The 17,088-nt window shown below is 33.5% G+C and overlaps 2 protein-coding genes across 2 annotated transcripts; both read right to left on the reverse strand.

The window, feature by feature from the left end:
• Positions 1 to 757: 757 nt before the first annotated feature.
• Positions 758 to 5,221, reverse strand: LOC112035580 (WAT1-related protein At3g28050). Its single transcript, XM_024068414.2, has 7 exons — positions 4,328 to 5,221; positions 4,150 to 4,215; positions 3,923 to 4,036; positions 3,201 to 3,435; positions 2,956 to 3,114; positions 2,694 to 2,845; positions 758 to 1,148 (listed from the first exon to the last, which is right to left on the reverse strand). The coding sequence occupies exons 1-7, from the start codon at positions 4,525 to 4,527 to the stop codon at positions 989 to 991; spliced, it is 1,086 nt and encodes a 361-aa protein (XP_023924182.2). The 5' UTR covers positions 4,528 to 5,221; the 3' UTR covers positions 758 to 988.
• Positions 5,222 to 5,325: 104 nt separating this feature from the next.
• On the reverse strand, positions 5,326 to 9,206 carry LOC112035563 (WAT1-related protein At3g28050). Its single transcript, XM_065767907.1, is given in 7 exon segments — positions 5,326 to 5,635; positions 5,738 to 5,889; positions 6,039 to 6,197; positions 6,311 to 6,545; positions 8,510 to 8,622; positions 8,761 to 8,836; positions 8,935 to 9,206. Coding segments are annotated over 7 exon segments (1,062 nt in total). The 5' UTR covers positions 9,108 to 9,206; the 3' UTR covers positions 5,326 to 5,481.
• Positions 9,207 to 17,088: the final 7,882 nt, after the last annotated feature.

The following is a 17,088-nucleotide window of genomic DNA, read 5'->3' on the forward strand; positions in this document are numbered from 1 at the left end:
GCAAAATATGGACTAAATAAAAAAGAAAATAGCAAATTTATTATAGTAAATAAAATTGGGAGAAGAAGAGTCTAAATAAAAGGAAGACGAGAGAGAGAGAGAGAGAGAGAGAGGAAGAGAGAGAGAGAGAGAGAGAGAGAGAGAGAGAGAGAGGGTATTTACATTTTGTGTGGGAAAATATGAACAGAGTAAAAAAGAAAATAGCAAATTTTTATAGTAAATAAAATTGAGAGAAGAAGAGTCCAAATAAAAGGAAGATGAAGGGATGAAAGAGTTGTCAAGGTAAGGTATAGAGTAGTGGGGATATAAAAATATAAAAGTGAATGGAAAATGTTGGAAGAAGTGTAGTTATAAGGTGAGAGAAAGTGTAAGAACTAGGTGAATGATGTGGTGCAATAGAAGTGTAACAACAATAAATGCTACCTTTCAGTAATGCTACTTTTCAGCTTTTAGATATATATAGATTATAGATTGATATAGTTTTTTTTTAAAATAGAGTTTCAACCTGTGATGTCTACTTTGGATTATTGTGCTCTTTATCATTAGATCAAAATACTAATAAGTTTTTTATGTAGGCAAGAATTGAACCCTAGATCTCATATTTAATCGTTAGAAACTTTTTCCGTTGAGGTAATTAGAACCCACTAGATTGATATAGATTGATTATGTATACACAAACAAATTTTATATAAAAATTATTTCTTTCTTTGTCATTGTGTTTGAACCTCCAAGCATTTTTTAAAAGAAAAGCTAGAGATGTGTAATCAAGAGACTTTTGTCCCTTCTTCAGAATTGATTTATCATCTTCAAGACCAATTTGGCATCTCCTATTAGAGCGTCCATATTCAATCTCATCTTAAAGCTATGAAGTCATGCATGACATCCTCCTTCCACTTTAATTTAAACAACTGATCTCAAAATTGACATGGTCTGTCAAATAATGACTTCACAGTACTTTCCCAATCACTTTTTTTTGGTTGCATATCTTCTAAATTCTCATGCTTTTGTTCTGAAGAAGTGGGACATTAGAAGCGAATGACCCAAGGTGATCAGAAATTCCTGCAGTATCCTCCACCCTCTTCTCTTCTTGGGCTTTTCCCCATATCACAGAATAAAACCCAGTAGCTATTACAGCCGCTCCAACCACACTGCAGAACAAACATTACATGTTATTGAATCATGATGTAATTATTCTCTTAGAAAATGTTAAAGCCATAGTAACGTGTAATGACCTAAGGAAAAATTCTAGCCAAATTTGTTAATAAAATTTGAATCAACTAAATATATGCCCGATGTGAGACTAGGTATACAGCTACATAAAAATACACATTTTCAATTATTAAACATATGAAACATTTCCCATATTATATTTGTACAAAAATACTTCAACTTTACTAAACTTTAATTTTTTATTATCAAGAGTATATTGCTTATTTTTTTTAAAATGTATCATTATTATATATCAAAATTAAATTATGAAAATTAATATTTAGTTCTTTGTTTTATTATTTATATTAAACGTCAACGTTTTCATGTTTCTATTATAATCTTGAAATTTTTTTCTCTATTTACAGTTTTTTCATTTCAATTTTTTACCCGTACTTTTGCAATTTACTTTTAAAAATCTTGAGTTGAATGAAACACATAAACATTTTGTACCGTACATATATTATCCAGTACATTACTAACTATTGTTAAAACTACTAACAATTTTTTTTTTTTTTGTAAAAAACTTATATAGTGACATAACAATAAATATAATTTGTGCCACTTCAATAACATAATAAATACTAGCCTCATCGCACACGTGAAGTGAGGCTTTTTTTTTTTTTTTTTAAAGTGTCATAATTTTTTATTTATTCCAATTTAAGGTTTACACATTTTCTCATTAATATTACGCATTTAAAATTTATAATTAGATAAAGCACTTTGAAAATCAATCGAAGAGTAAAAACAAAAAAAAAACAAAAATCAATAAAAGAGTAGCCGTATTTCTTAGACAATGTTTTAGTGAGAGTTAGAGTTATATTTTTACTGAATTATCCTTTAATTTTGTCTCTACTTAAACATAGGAGTATAGCGGTATTTTTAAATAAAAAAATAATAATCCTAAATAGGGAAAACCTCTTAAATAGTAGTATAGATAGTTCTGAATTACCTTTTTGTGATTATTGTAATACATTAGATTATAGGGCTTTCGTATATTGCTTTTAAGGACACCTTTTTTTGTGACCGGTAATACAATAGTTTATAGGGCTTGTGTATTTCGCTTTTAAGGATTTCATGATCATTGATCCAAACGCCTAAAAGTTAAGTCCTTTGAAGAACTGACAATTCTAAACATACCCATCTAAGAAATGACAAACAGATTTGAGTATAATACCTTCCAAGATAAAGAGTATCCCCAAGAAAAGCAACCCCCATGACAAGTGCAATGACAATTCCAAGGGGCTTAAACAATGAGACATAAACAGGCCCCTTCTTGTTACATGCCCATGTGTGAACAACACTTCGAATTGCTATCCCAAAGAATTTTTTGTGACCGGTAATACAATAGTTTATAGGGCTTGTGTATTTCGCTTTTAAGGATTTCATGATCATTGATCCAAACGCCTAAAAGTTAAGTCCTTTGAAGAACTGACAATTCTAAACATACCCATCTAAGAAATGACAAACAGATTTGAGTATAATACCTTCCAAGATAAAGAGTATCCCCAAGAAAAGCAACCCCCATGACAAGTGCAATGACAATTCCAAGGGGCTTAAACAATGAGACATAAACAGGCCCCTTCTTGTTACATGCCCATGTGTGAACAACACTTCGAATTGCTATCCCAAAGAGTGCCTATAGAGATAGAGGAACAAGCAAGGTCATTACAAACTTAGAAATGAAGTGGAAAGAAAGAGCAAAACTTTAGTTCTAGAGCAAAGTTTGGGACTTCTCTATGCTCTTACCGAGTACCCTATAGCTATCAACTCAATATCAGGCCTTAGTCGCCAAGCATTCGGGTCTTTCTCTGCAACCAAAGAGACTGTGGCAATTTGGATGGTCACAATAATGCAACAAATGAGTGTTTGCATCAGCACTGCAGGGTATTCCTTCATGATCCAGGTCTTTGTATATGAAAAAACAAAAAAAGTTTCAATTTTCAGGGTTTTTGTTTATTTTTAATGAGACATAATGGCTGCAAGGATTTTACCTGAACAATTAACAAAAGTGCAAAACAAAAGCATGCAGCTACTAGGAGAAGGCCTCCAATGAGCCAGTTAGATTGCGCTGATGCATGAAGCTCATAATGTAAATTATGTGGTGATGCAGCAAATGTGATTGGCGGTCCTTTGTACAATGTCACCATTAATGCCCCCGCAATTGAGACCATGGTACCAATAGACTTGGCCAGGCTGCTTCTGAGTCTAAAGTCTAGCTTTTCCATTCTAAAATCACATTTGATTCAATTCTTAAATAAGTTTGCAAAAGAAAATTGAGAATTTCAATATTATATCTTATGTTTGAAGCATTTTATAGTTAATTTGGATATCTGTTGCATAGTTTGGTATATAGCAACTACAAAGCTTTCCGCTTGGTTGCTGTGTCAGTTTGGATTAGCTTTTTGCTTAAAGTTGGCTTGTTTATAATCTAAAAGTTGACAAAATTATAGTTGTACCTAGACAAGTGAATCTTAACAACTAACCTACAAGTATTTTCGCAAGAGTAAATATCAGATACTCATGGAATATAGATAACATGGTACTTCACAGTTCACACCAATAAATTCAAAACAGCTAAGACTAGAATGAACTTTCTCATATTAATTTATAAGCTTATGTTATATTTTTATATTAAATGAATTGCATTTATTGGTATGAATACTCTTGAACATCTAATAATTTTTCTAATATATAAAAAATATAGGAGACTAACCGGGATAAGATGTCAAGAATGAAAGTAAATGCTGGAGTTAGATCAGTCATGGCTGAGGCTAAAGTGGGAGAGCTGTACCCTATCCCAAAATACATAAACGACTGCACACAGCAACTAAAAAAAAAAACCACATTTCAAAGTCACATGAATGCGCACATAGGCACACATGCATATATGTACCTATCATATCAGTATGTCACCAGCCTCAGCATATTAAAAGAGTATACCTGAGCACACCAAGGAGGAACATTCTACAAAAGACGGAGAATGTAAGTCGAGGACAAGTTCTTTTTCTGTAAATCAAATGGAGTAACTAGAGGATTCAGGGTCTCAAAAAAGCCCTGGTAATTGTTAGAATTGATGAATTATTACAAAAAAGATGATTAACCATGTATAAAAGTGAACCTGTAAAAGATGAGAGATGATGAAAGAAGGAACAAGATAGCGAGGGCGTTAGAGTACACAATGAAAACAAAGTTACTCATCCCTTTTCTCATGGCTGCTTTGCTTAGAGTTGTTAAGCCCACCTCAAAGAACTCTACCGCCACCATTATTGCTGTCACACCTAAACTCCACATTCTCTTTTTTCTGTGTGTTTTTCTCATGAACAGTAACACTTACAAACACTCAATAGGATGGTTGGGATAATGTGTGGTGATAGGGAAAGAGCACCCAGCAATTATTCAATACTTATAATATATGCTAACTAACAGGGGCCACTGTTCCACCATCACATGACATTTGGAGAAAAAATATGATATTCTGTGGGATGTGCTTCTGTATTTTTCTTAGATTTTTCTTTTGTGTGGGTAACGTGTGAAGGAAAACCCTCCGGCTTATGCTGCATTAATAAATAACATCCAAAAGTAATAAATATCTTTGTTTTTTCAATGTCACAATTGTAATGTGCCCCACTTCCATAGAACCTAACTTCTTGGTCTTATTGAAATCATTTCTTATTCTGGGCTTTAATGGGAACAAGACATTTCAGCTACCAGCCTTGAAGGCACCAATCAAATAAGAAATTGAATACTTTCTTGAACTCAAATTTGGTAAGATAAGGTTGATTTATTTGATTAATGTTGCTTATTTGTGACATATTAACCAATAATTTTTACTCTTTAATTTTCCTATGGATTACCATTTCTAGTTCTTGTACACTTAGATCATGAAAGTTCCATGAAATCAAAATAAATTCACCTCAAACAGATAACCCAGCAGTAAAGTTATGCTCTTTCAACATATGGCTGAAATTGAGACTTTTTATGACCTACGACAAAATTTACAGTATTGGTAACTCATTCCAAAACAAGGCATTACCAAAAGCATTTATTAAGTCAGACTTATAAAGCTGTGGAGGTCATTTTAGGCGTCTCAAAAAGACTATATCAAAGCTCTTGATATTTTAAGAAATTCATCAAATTTCATTTTAAACTTTCCATTATAGATAAATATATACACATGGTTGTTGATTGTATCTTTCACCACACTTCAACAACTTCAGTGAAAAAACATCAAACCAAAGCTATAGCTGGTTTTTAATTTATTGTGCAAATGTCCTAGATATCCAAGCCTTTGTTTTCCAAAAGAGGAACTTTAGCAGAAGATGACTCAAAGCTACAAATTCCTCTGTTTTCAATGATCTTCTCTTCCTGTGCTTGCCCCCATATCACAGCATAAAACCCAAGAGCTATTACAGTTGCTCCTATCAAACTGCATAGCAATAAAATTGAATCATAATCATAATAGTCCTTAATATTCCAGGACAGTAGCATAGCTTCACAGAATTACTATATTGAGATAAAAGAATTATACCTTCCAAGATAGAGAGTATCCCCAAGAAAAGTAACACCCATTACAAGTGCAATGACCATCCCTAGAGGACTAAATAATGCAACAAAGACAGGACCCTTCTTGCGACATGCCCATGTAGCAACAACATTTCGTGCAGCTACCAGGAAAACGGCCTACAAACAAGTTATTGGAAAACCAAAGGGTAAGCTATAATGAGTGACAAGATACAACAACAACTACCAAGTTTGAGTCCCAAAATTTTGGGATCTACGTGACAGAATGACAAGCCTAAAGTAAAGCATATCGCCTTCATCATGCTTACCGAATAGCCTATAGCTATCAACTCCATATTAGACCTCAATCTCCAAACTTTTGGGTCTTTCTCTGCAACTAGAGCCACCAAGGCAGATTGGAAGGTCGCAAAAAAGCTAGCAATAAGTGTTACAATCAACTCTGCAGGATACTCTCTAATAATCCAGGTCTAGATATGTACATTTGAAAAAAAGGGGAAAAAAAATTCGAGTCAATTTTCTGAGATATAATGTCTGCAACATGTACAGTAAGACGGGACTACAATGTTTAAACCAGTTTTACCTGGACAATAAACAATATTGAAAGACATAAGCTACCAACGGCAAGGAGAAAGCCTCCAAGGACCCAATTTGATTGCAGTGACAGAAGAACCTCACTGGGTTGACCATTGGATGACAAAGCATTTATGATAGGCAGGCCTTTGTACAAAGTCACAATTAATGCACCTATAATGGATACCATGGTGCCAATACACTTAGCAAGACTGCTTTGGGTTCTCAAGTCCAGCTTTTCCATCCTACAACCACCATTTCATTCAAGTTTTATTATTCACATCTTTTGAAAGAGTTTTAACGTTTTAGTTCATCCACTATGGTAATATATCTTAGTGTACAGAGGTTATTCTCCATATCAGCCTTTTGATCTCCATGTTAAAGTTAGTTCACCTGTGCCTACATATCAGTGACGCTTTCTATATTTCAATTCTCAATACTAAAGATTGTGGAAAACACCCAAAACTGAACAACAGTAAGAACTGCAAAAACACAAAGTTTAACTTGATTCAACTAAATTGCCCTTGTCTGCAACAAATCCATTATCAATAATATAAATTATAAATTTTCAAATTTAACTCTCAAACTTAAGAACAACTAGCATAAACGCATGATTAAACTGTCTTCCAATTCTGACGCAATAAAAAACTATACTATCACCTTTTATTAATATGGATTTATCTTTTTAATTTTCTTCTTACACCAATCTGGGATTTCAATCTTATGTAGGAACTATTATGCCTCATAGGGAGGACTTAACAAATCTCTACTTCATAAGCAGGTGTCTTGACTAGTACTCATCAAACACCTTAATTTTTATTGTAGCTATTCTCATAAGTCATACCTCTATGTTGCGCATCAGTATATACTGTAACAGAACCTTCAAATAAGTCCTGTAAATATCAAACTAATCTCATATCACATATGTGAAATGAGGGGGTAAATCCAAATCCATGAAGTTTCATCAAAACCAAACATTTAGTAACATAAAAAGTGTCACCGTCATCATTATCCTCTCCACATGCTACAACAATCATGCATCCACAGAGTTCAACTACTAATTAGTTTTAAACTCCTTCAAATGTTTGAATGATTGATGATTTCTCATCTCATGATAGAAATGGCATTCCCTGTCATGTCATTGATATCCTTTCTTGATCTAGACTTTGAATATGATTTCCTCTATTAAAATTTTTCACACTTGACATACTCCTATCATAATTTAATTTAGACATTAAGTCTTTAACACAAATGCTCCAAGTTCAAAATTATTCTCTTTTGGGCCAACAGTGCAGGTGTATTAAACAAAAGTGGAAGCGAGATTAACAATAGCAAGCACCACATGACAAAGTTTAATGCCTGGGGGCCAAATTACTTAGGTACAAACAAAATCACCATCAATAATATGGATGACAAATTTCAACTCTAACTTTCAAACTTTACACACACTACCCGGGACATCCAGTAGTATTTTTACATTAACTTACAAGTTACGACAGCACAAAATTTTATCTTTCAACTCTCACATAGTATCAAAAACTATTGAGATTACCATTCCTAATTTCCTATATGTTCTTCTCTTCTTTACTAATGTGTGGGATTACCAGCTGTTAAATGAAAATTACTACACTACCTTATTTTTATTTTTATCAATCAAGGAAAAAAAACTTTTAAACTTACCATCTAACTCAACACTAATTGTAAACACCAATAATTAACTTTAGAAGAGTATATTTTAGAATCCTAAATATTCATATTGGAAATCCAAAGGATAGTTTTGACTCTGGTATCAACATTGTCAAATAAAAATATTTGTTCCAATGTGTGCATTGTTCTATAATCCACCAATCACGGTATGTGACACATCTCTTTTTTTTTTTTTTTTTTTTTTTTAAATTAGACATATGACATACTATATTTATACAATATAAAGTGGAACAATTTTATTGGGACATTTTTTGTTGGTCTCCAAAATTTTTGGAGGTGAAAAATACCAGGCAAAATCCAGTTATATTCACCATCACACATGACATATGAAATTGTGGGAAAGTATCTGAGTCTATTAATGCTAAAAACAAAAGTATCCCCATTTTTTGGGTTAATAACAGAAATGAACCAGCCCAAATTCAGGTGGCATATTCTAATGGTAAATGCCACTGGTGAGCGAGGCTTTAAGTCATTGAGCACTTTGAACAGAGAGGAGACCCACCTGGAGATGATGGCAAGTATGAAAGTAAAAGCTGGAGTCAGATCAACCATTGCTGAGGCCAAAGTTGGAGAGCTGTACCCTATCCAGTAAACATGAAGCTCTGCACACAGCAACTATAAAACCCACCAAAAATCATGATTGATTATAGATAAGTGTAAGCTTGTACACATATTTTCTTAGAAACCCATTTATAGTACCAAAAACAAAAATGGAAACCCATTTATATCTTATCACTATAATTTAAATAAAACAAGAAAAGAACCTTAGCAGCCAAGAAGAAAGATTCTACAGACTAATGAAACTGTCAGTGGAGGAAGACTTCTTTTTCTGCAAATTAACCAAAGTGATGAGAAAAAAGAAGTTATGTAGAAAGTATGGCAAGGTTGTTGTTGAATTGAACAGTTGGAGCAGATGAATATGAAAACCTGTAAAAGATGAAGGAAGCTAGAAGAAGAACGAAGATGGCGAGGCAATTTGAGTAAACCACAAAAACAAAGTTACTCATCCCTTTACTCATGGCTGCTTTTAGCATAGTGTTGAAGCCCACCTCAAGGAACTGGACTGCCACCATGGCTGCTGTTACTCCCAAGCCCTTCATCTCTCTCTCTCTCTCCCTCCCTCCCTTTGTGCTACTGTTCGTGCACGGTGTTTAAAGGTCAAAGCCTCCTCCCTCAATGGTTTTTTTTTTTTTTTTTTTTTTTTTTCTTGGGGTAAATACATGAACCACTCGAGGTTTGGGTTAATATCATGTACTACCAAACTTTTTGAAAAATATCAAATTTGTTTCCAAATATAAATGAGGTAATACATGAACCACACGAGATTTGGGTTAATATTGTGAGGAAAATGAGTTTTTACTCGTATTAAATATTAGTATTGATACACCATGTTGAATATAATAACATACGAGAGTTACTTGGTTCAGCTTAACGGCATACATCCAGAAATCCTAAAGGACTACATCAATAATATATTATAATGTAATACAAATCTTGTGTTACAATAAATCATAACATGTGTATATATAGTAGACTAAACTTTAGACTAATAGACTTCTAGTACAACTAGGAGACTTGGCTTGCACATAAAATAGAATTAGGCTTAACCCTATACTAATGGGCTAATATATCTCTAACACCTCCTCTCAAACTCAAGATGGAGGCTTGATGAAATCTTGAGATTTAATAAGGTTGAGAAGATCTCTTGAATGAAGTTTGGCTCTGCGACGATAGTTTGATGAAGGCAATGGTCTTGCAGTGTTGATGCTGTAACACTCCGACCCAACTTTATAGTTAAACTATGTGTTTGAGTGGCTAATTATTATTTTAAGCCACTTTATTTCTATAATTAATAGAAGAGTATTTAATAAATATATTATTTTACAATGTCATTGAATAAGAATTGTAAAGATTATAAACAATTGAATGGCTAATCGTATTATGAATTTAGTATGTATAAACTATATTAAGTGTTTAAGTTATTAAATACATAGTTGGTGTTTAATTAAGTGTTTAAGATAAGAGTTTATATGCAAAGTTATTTTATAGTTTGGGCCGTTATAGAATATAAGCTTATAAGGGATGGTGGAAAGTAAATTTTAAAAGGTTGTAAGGTGAGTCATCAACTCACTAGTCTCCTTAGCATACACATGCCCCACCTAAGTCAATCTCCCTTATCTTTTCTTGGCTGCACCAGAAGATTCCTCTCTTATTCTTCTCTCTATTCCTTTTCTTTGTTCTTATTTCTTTTTTCTTTCTTTATTCTTATATGCAGTAGGGTGTGCACGGTTTGGTAGGGTTGGTTATTTCCTAAATTTATCATTGAACTGATAAGGATCGGTTTTCTCATAATTGGAACCGATGCATACCGCTTAGGGTCGGTTTTTCGACCTATAGCGGTGCGGTTTTTGCAGTCAGTTTAATCGGTTTGAAACATTAAAAAAAATTGTTAATTTAAAAAAAAAAATATCAATATCAATACAAAACATGTTCATGTTTATGTTTTCAAGAAAAATGTCCACTTGACAAACTTTTCACACAAACTTGTTCACACATTAACTTGTTCACAGTTCAGACATTTAAAAAAAAAAAAAAAAACCCTATCAACTATACAAACTTTATTTATTTATTTTGCAAGTTGTCAAAAACCTATAAAACAAAATGTCCAATAAGCAGTTTAACTTATGCAATATCTTTCTAGCTTAAGTTCAAAATCCTTCAAAAATAAAAATAAAATAAAAATACAATGGTTATTACTCATTAGTAAATAGTGAGCTAGCAATGAAAGGGAAAAAATGCCAATAGTGAGCTAGTAGCTTAGAGAGAGCAGAGAGGGAGAGTGAGAAACTAACTTACCAACTTTGGTGCTATCCGGTGAGGAGTGAGCTAGCAGCTTTGATGCTGCTAAGTGAGGGCAGTGAGGCTTGGGAGGTGAGAGATGAGGGAGACATAGAGAGAGTTCTGAATGTTGAGAGAGTAAAGAGGGTATTTATATCACCTAAACCCTACCACAAAACATCGGCATTTTGTCTTCTTTATTCTTCTTCTTCTTCTTCTTTTTTTTTTTTTTTTTTTTTTTTTTTCTTACTAAAATGGCGTTGTTTCAGTTTCAATCCATAATGCACACACACACACACACAGATATCGGTTCGGTACGAGAGAGGATCGGTTTTAGGATTTCAGTCCGATGGTCTTACCACACCGGTTTCGGAAGGCCCATCATGCTCCGCTCACCGATGTTAGCTTCGTCAGTCAGCCCAAACCACAGTTTGGCTACTGCGGTGAGGTTCGGCCATGGCAATGAGATTCAGTTGTTACTCAGTCCTAATCGGCAGCACTTCATCTCTTCTTTGACTTTCTCAACCAACTAGAACAATCAAGAACTCTCTCCCTCTCATACCCATGAGTCCAACACCTAAAGAAAGAAAAATTCTCAACTCTCCTCTCCCTCTCACACTTACGGGTCCAGCAGTAACAAGAAGTTATTGTGCCCAACTTGAAGCTAGAGTGATTCTAGCTTTATCACTCCAAGAACCTGTGTCTAGGGTAAGGGGAAAATGTAATTTTTTTTAGTCTATTGTCCATTTTAAACTTAAGTGATGGTTATATGAATTTGTATATGGGTATGTTGGAATTTAGAGATTGTTGATTGCCTGAATATGAAGTGAGTCATTGTTTATGCTTGCATGTGCTCCTAGATAATAAACAAAGATAAAATCTGTCGTTATGGGTAAGTGTTAAAATGAGTAAAATAGCTAGATAAACTTTATGGAATTGCTAATTGAGGTGCCGAATGTGTAATTGATTCAGTTATTGAAATTTGTTGAGAGTTAGTTCATGAACTTGGTAAAAGTTGCACTCATTGGTTAACCTGTTTGGTCATCATAAATCCTGTATTTTTCTAGGATAGCTATGGGTAAAAGGTTTGTTGGAAATTATTATATAATATGTCCAGTATGTGTGTATTAAATTTCATATGAAAATACCATCGTTTGATAATTGTTTGTGAATTTACGAGAAAATGTTGCAAAGTTGTCACTATGACAGATTCTATGTTTACGCATGATAAATTATGTATTAAATTGTATACAGTGAATTCAGATGCTAGGGATATTTCCTATGAAATCTAAGATATATGTGGTTGTAATGAAAGTGGTCTCACAACATTTGGATTAATATAAAAATAATGGTTTAATTTCTAAGTTGCATGAAATTCTATCAGAACAGATTTGAGCTTGTTGTTTTTATGATTTTTAATAAATCATGACTTTATACTTTGACTTTGAAATTGATATGGTATTTACTAGACATCCAGAGTGTGGCTCTGTAAAATTGTATAAAGATTCGATGTGTTTATAAATGAGGCATATGCTGCTGAAATTAGTAGTAAACAGTAAATGATAACTCTGACTTTGAGGATTTAATTCTAAAATTAGGGTGAATGTTTTGAGTTATAATTTAATATGCTTACCTTTTGGTATGTCTGGATTATAAATGGGTTTTGTATAACTTGTTCAAGGTTTAGTACTCTAAAGGAGGGGTTTTAAACCATTCAACTGTTGTTTTTATGAAGCTGTTTTGTTCATACTGTATGTTGCCTTGTGTAAGTTTATGCATGCATCATTTCTTCCAATCTCGAACACATTTTGAATTGATTATAAAGCTGTTTGACATGATCTGAATATAAACATTAGAATAATGCTTTCTCTATGATTTGGTACATCATGTTGTTTGATGAATGTATCTTGTGTTTGGGGAACCTTGTTAAGGTGGGATTATGATTTCCTTGATTTTAAGATATAAGTTTTGAGATGAATGTGAAAGTTTACGATAAGGAATAATTGATAGTAATAAGTTTTGATATTTGGTTTAGGTGTTACCAACACTCAAGTCTAAACTCCTTCGACTATAGGCTTTCAGTTTCTCTACTTTCAGGTAAGGGATAGGTTATATAAGTATTTGGTAAGTCATGAGGTTATTTTAAAATATATTATGCATTAAAAAAAAAATTATTAGAGATATGGCATATAATCATGTTTCAAACAAAGATATGTTTGTGAGCTTTCGAAACCTTATGTATATGATTTGAGCATATTGATGCTATTACTAATTCCACGAACAGTATATTTAAAGAAAATAATGGAGATGCTATTATTGTGAAATGTTATGCAAACTATGAATTTTAGTATGATGTATAAGTATGAAATATTTTTGGGTTATGTCCTCTGTTGATCTAAACTCGTAGGGGTTAAATTAATGGCTTTTTATGGAAAATGTTATCTAATTGGCCATTAAAAGTATGACTAGCTCTATTGTACCTACCCTTGTTGGTTACGACCAACTTGTGGAGGATGCCAACCGACCCCCATAGTTGAAGATATGCATTATGATATGATCTCAGGAATCCCTAGTGTTATAGGGAATGTTAGATGCCTAGCATAGTGGTGCTAGAAGTCTCTCAAATAAGTACAGACTTATCAGATTTGAACTAACCAATATCTTATGAACAACTATATTGTTTTATTGATCATGAGAGAATGATTTGTTTAAATGCATTATGAAAAGTTAAAAGCTTTCATGAAAAGAAGTTTATGATGAAAAGAAAAGCTGTTCTTTAAAGATAAAAGTTTCTGAAGTTCTGTTCTGCTTTAAAGATAAAGAATCTGACGAAAAAGTTTTAGTATTCTATAAAAATAAAGCTTCTAATGAAAGTACAAGTTTATATTAAAAAGTTATCAGATATTTGTTCTTTATGAAACGTTAAGTTTTATGACTATGAAAGTTATAATATTTTACGAGAAGAAGTTTATAAAGAAAAGTTTTCTTATTCGTCAAGATGTTTCTAGTTTAAGACAAAGTTACCAATTATCTGATTTAAGTTAAAATAATTATTTTGTAATGAGAATATATATATGTGTGTGTGTGTGTGTGTGTGTGTGTATGTATGTGATTTTAAACAATCAATATTATATTTGGTGACTTTGTAACAAATGAAAGAAATTCAATCTGAAAGGTTTTGGTTTGGTAATATTATTCTGATAAGAAAAGGAAGAACAATTATTTTCGTTCGAAGAGCGTATAAGTTATTATTATAAATAGTATAAAATACTATGCATGAAAATATGTTCTCCTATCGGAACATTTATAAAATGAAATAATTTGATTTACATGCATTCTTATTAAATTCTTATGTATCTTACCTTTACTGAGCTGTGTAACTCACCCCTTCTACTCTTTCAGTCAACAGGTTTTATTTTGGAGTAAAGGGAGCCTTAGTCGAGTTTTGGAAGGAGCTGGTTTTAGTTTTAAAAGTATAGATCCCAAACTAGCAATTTGATGTTTAGTTTTGCAGTATTGTGTATTTTAGGAGCTAATGAAAGTTGTGTACCATAAAGCATTAAGAGATGTATTATGTGAAATTTAGAATTCAAGTAACTAGTGGATTATGTTATTCTTTGAGTATAGTGTAGATGTTCTGAATGTCAAGTGAAAAGTTATATCATTTAAGTAAAGAAACAAAAAAGAAAGAAAGAGGGAAGTTTTTTAAAAGTTTGGTAAAAGTTTAGTTAGTTCTTGTTAATATTAGGTTTAAGTTTGATAATAATGAACGGTTTTAGACCCCTTAAACTAACCAGATTAACCTAGTTAATTAGCCAAGTGATTAACTTAGTCAAATAATACAAGTCTAGGTTATCACAATCACACAATCATATTAAGAATATAAAGCAGCGGAAAAATAAATAACATAAGATATGATGACCCAGGAAACCACACAATAAAAACCTGAGGAGAATTTGACCTAGCTATCCTCAAGGTAAACTTGAATCCACTATGCGAAAGAATCGAAGTTCATACAAAAGGACTTACAAGCTCCCCGCTTGACTTCCTAATGCTACCCGCCAGTAGAACTTACTAACACGACCACGTGCAAGTTCCGAATCCACGGACTCCTTCTTTCTTAGATTCTCCACCAAGTACAAGTACCCATGCTTGTTATTCTTTAACCTTCAATGGTAGCAACTGAGTTGATCATCAAGGTATTAAAAAATATCTCTATCTAGAAAATCCTAAGTTTATGTGAAGGAAAGCTCCTCAAGGATCTCACAAGAGATTCACACAAACCGCAATGTATGAGCAACAATACACTTAGAGCAACTCTAAAAAATGTGGCTAGGATTTTGCCTTTTATACCTAGGGTAAAAAATAGAAAACCCAAAACGTTTAATGAGGTAGGGCTGAGTTGAAAAATTTTGCAAAAAAACATTCTGGCTGACTTTCGATCGATTGAGTCTAACTTTCAATCGATCGAGCCAAGTCGAAATGCACCAATGCATCTGCAGCCTCTCGATTCTAACTTTACATAAAATATATAACTTTGAGCAAGCCTAAACAAGACTATACATATTGTTTTGATCATGGTTTGCCAACATTACACATTAGAGTTCTAAATACATCAAATCCTAAGTTTTTAGAACCTAACAAACTCCCCCTTTGGCAATTCGTGACAAAACACAAATTGAAAAGCTCAAAGTTTACAAGTAAAAGCCCTTTACAAAAATAATGCTCATAAACACAAATTCAATCCTAACTACTATTCATCAGTTGCAAGTGTAGACAGCAGCTCAATTGAATCAATCTATATATTCCTGAAACACTCAACAAACGCATAAACGCATGTGTGATAGAAAACAGTAAATCAACAGGTATGGCATTCTTGTATGTTTCACACAACACAAAATAAAGACATATATCAATAAATAACTCATAAATATAAATCAATAAGCAGTGAACACAAGAAACAAGAATTATGTATATCAAAAAAACAATGTTACTCCCCCTAACAAGAATAGCCCCAAAGAAAAGATATACAAGGTGAAGCACCTAGATACAATCTAATATCTCCACTAACTCCGTAAAACAAACAAAATACTCCCCCTCACTACAAAAACTCCTCTACAAGTCAAAACTCTACTCCCCCTTTTTGTGACGGAATGCCAAAGGACAATCACACGCCATCCTCAAAAAGAGGTGGTGAAGGTGAACGAAGATGTGCAAAGTCGGCTCACAGAGCACAAATCTCGTCAAGCAAGTCCACCAAAATTTGACTATGAGCTGCCTGAATGATCATGACAGTCTCTAAGGTACGGCGAATATTAAAGTCATCTGAAGAAGGTGGAGGAACATCAGCAGCAACAACATCACAAACAGGATCAGGAACATCCTCACCAGCAGGACCTGTAGAAGAAAAAGGAGGAGGTGCACTACTAGAAGGCTCAGACCTAGGGTGTTTAGAGCCAGCTCGAAGATGAGCAGCCCTTTGTCTAAGAAAAGACGCACCTATGGGAGCAATAACATGTACAGGCTCAGAAGAAGGGAAACCACTAAGATCAAGATAAAGCAAAATCCTATGAATAAAAATAGGATGTACAAGAGCATGAGAAGATGACGAACTCCTATAAACATCGTTTAAAGAACGAAGGAATAAATGAGGAAAACTAATAGAAGCATCAGTAACAAGAGCATACAAAAACACACACCACTCAAGAGGAATGATGTGAAGATGAGAAATGGGCCAAATAGAGTGACAGGCTATCCTAAAGAAGAGATAATGCAACTCAGATAGCTCAGCAGTGGTGATCCTCATATCAGAACCCCACTAGATAGAAGACCCAGTGATGTATGACATGACATCACTTAAAAGATGAGACACATCATAAGGATAGACAGGGTGCTGGACCACAGGTACCCCTAGAGCATTAGCCACTACAGTAGGCGTAATGGTGTACTTTACACCTCGTATCCAAATCTTTACCAAAGTGTTGGAATCATAGACGTGGATAGAGATGTTCGAAAAGAACTCTCTAATTAGGGTAGCTGGAGGAGGAGGATCAGAAACATCCAGTAGAGGTAACCAGCTCTGACACTCAAAATTTTCCCGAATGGCAGGATCAAGCTCATCTAAAAGAACAGAACGCTCAGCCCAAATCTTTCTCTTAAGGTTCAGCTTCTCAAAAATCTCTTGGTTTTTCTCACTCGGAAATTTCTCACAGTCAAAAGAAGGTGGGGGTGGTGAAGGTGAGG

This window comes from Quercus suber, unplaced genomic scaffold (assembly GCF_002906115.3).
Source record: "Quercus suber isolate HL8 unplaced genomic scaffold, Cork oak 2.0 scaffold_860, whole genome shotgun sequence".
Taxonomy (NCBI): domain Eukaryota; kingdom Viridiplantae; phylum Streptophyta; class Magnoliopsida; order Fagales; family Fagaceae; genus Quercus; species Quercus suber.

Coding starts and splice junctions, on each gene's coding strand:
- LOC112035580 (XM_024068414.2), bottom strand. CDS start 4,527: ATGAGAAAAACACACAGAAAAAAGAGAATGTGGAGTTTAGGTGTGACA. Junction 3,436..3,922: donor ATTCTTGACATCTTATCCCG/GTTAGTCTCCTA, acceptor ATGTGATTTTAG/AATGGAAAAGCTAGACTTTA. Junction 2,846..2,955: donor TGATAGCTATAGGGTACTCG/GTAAGAGCATAG, acceptor CTATCTCTATAG/GCACTCTTTGGGATAGCAAT.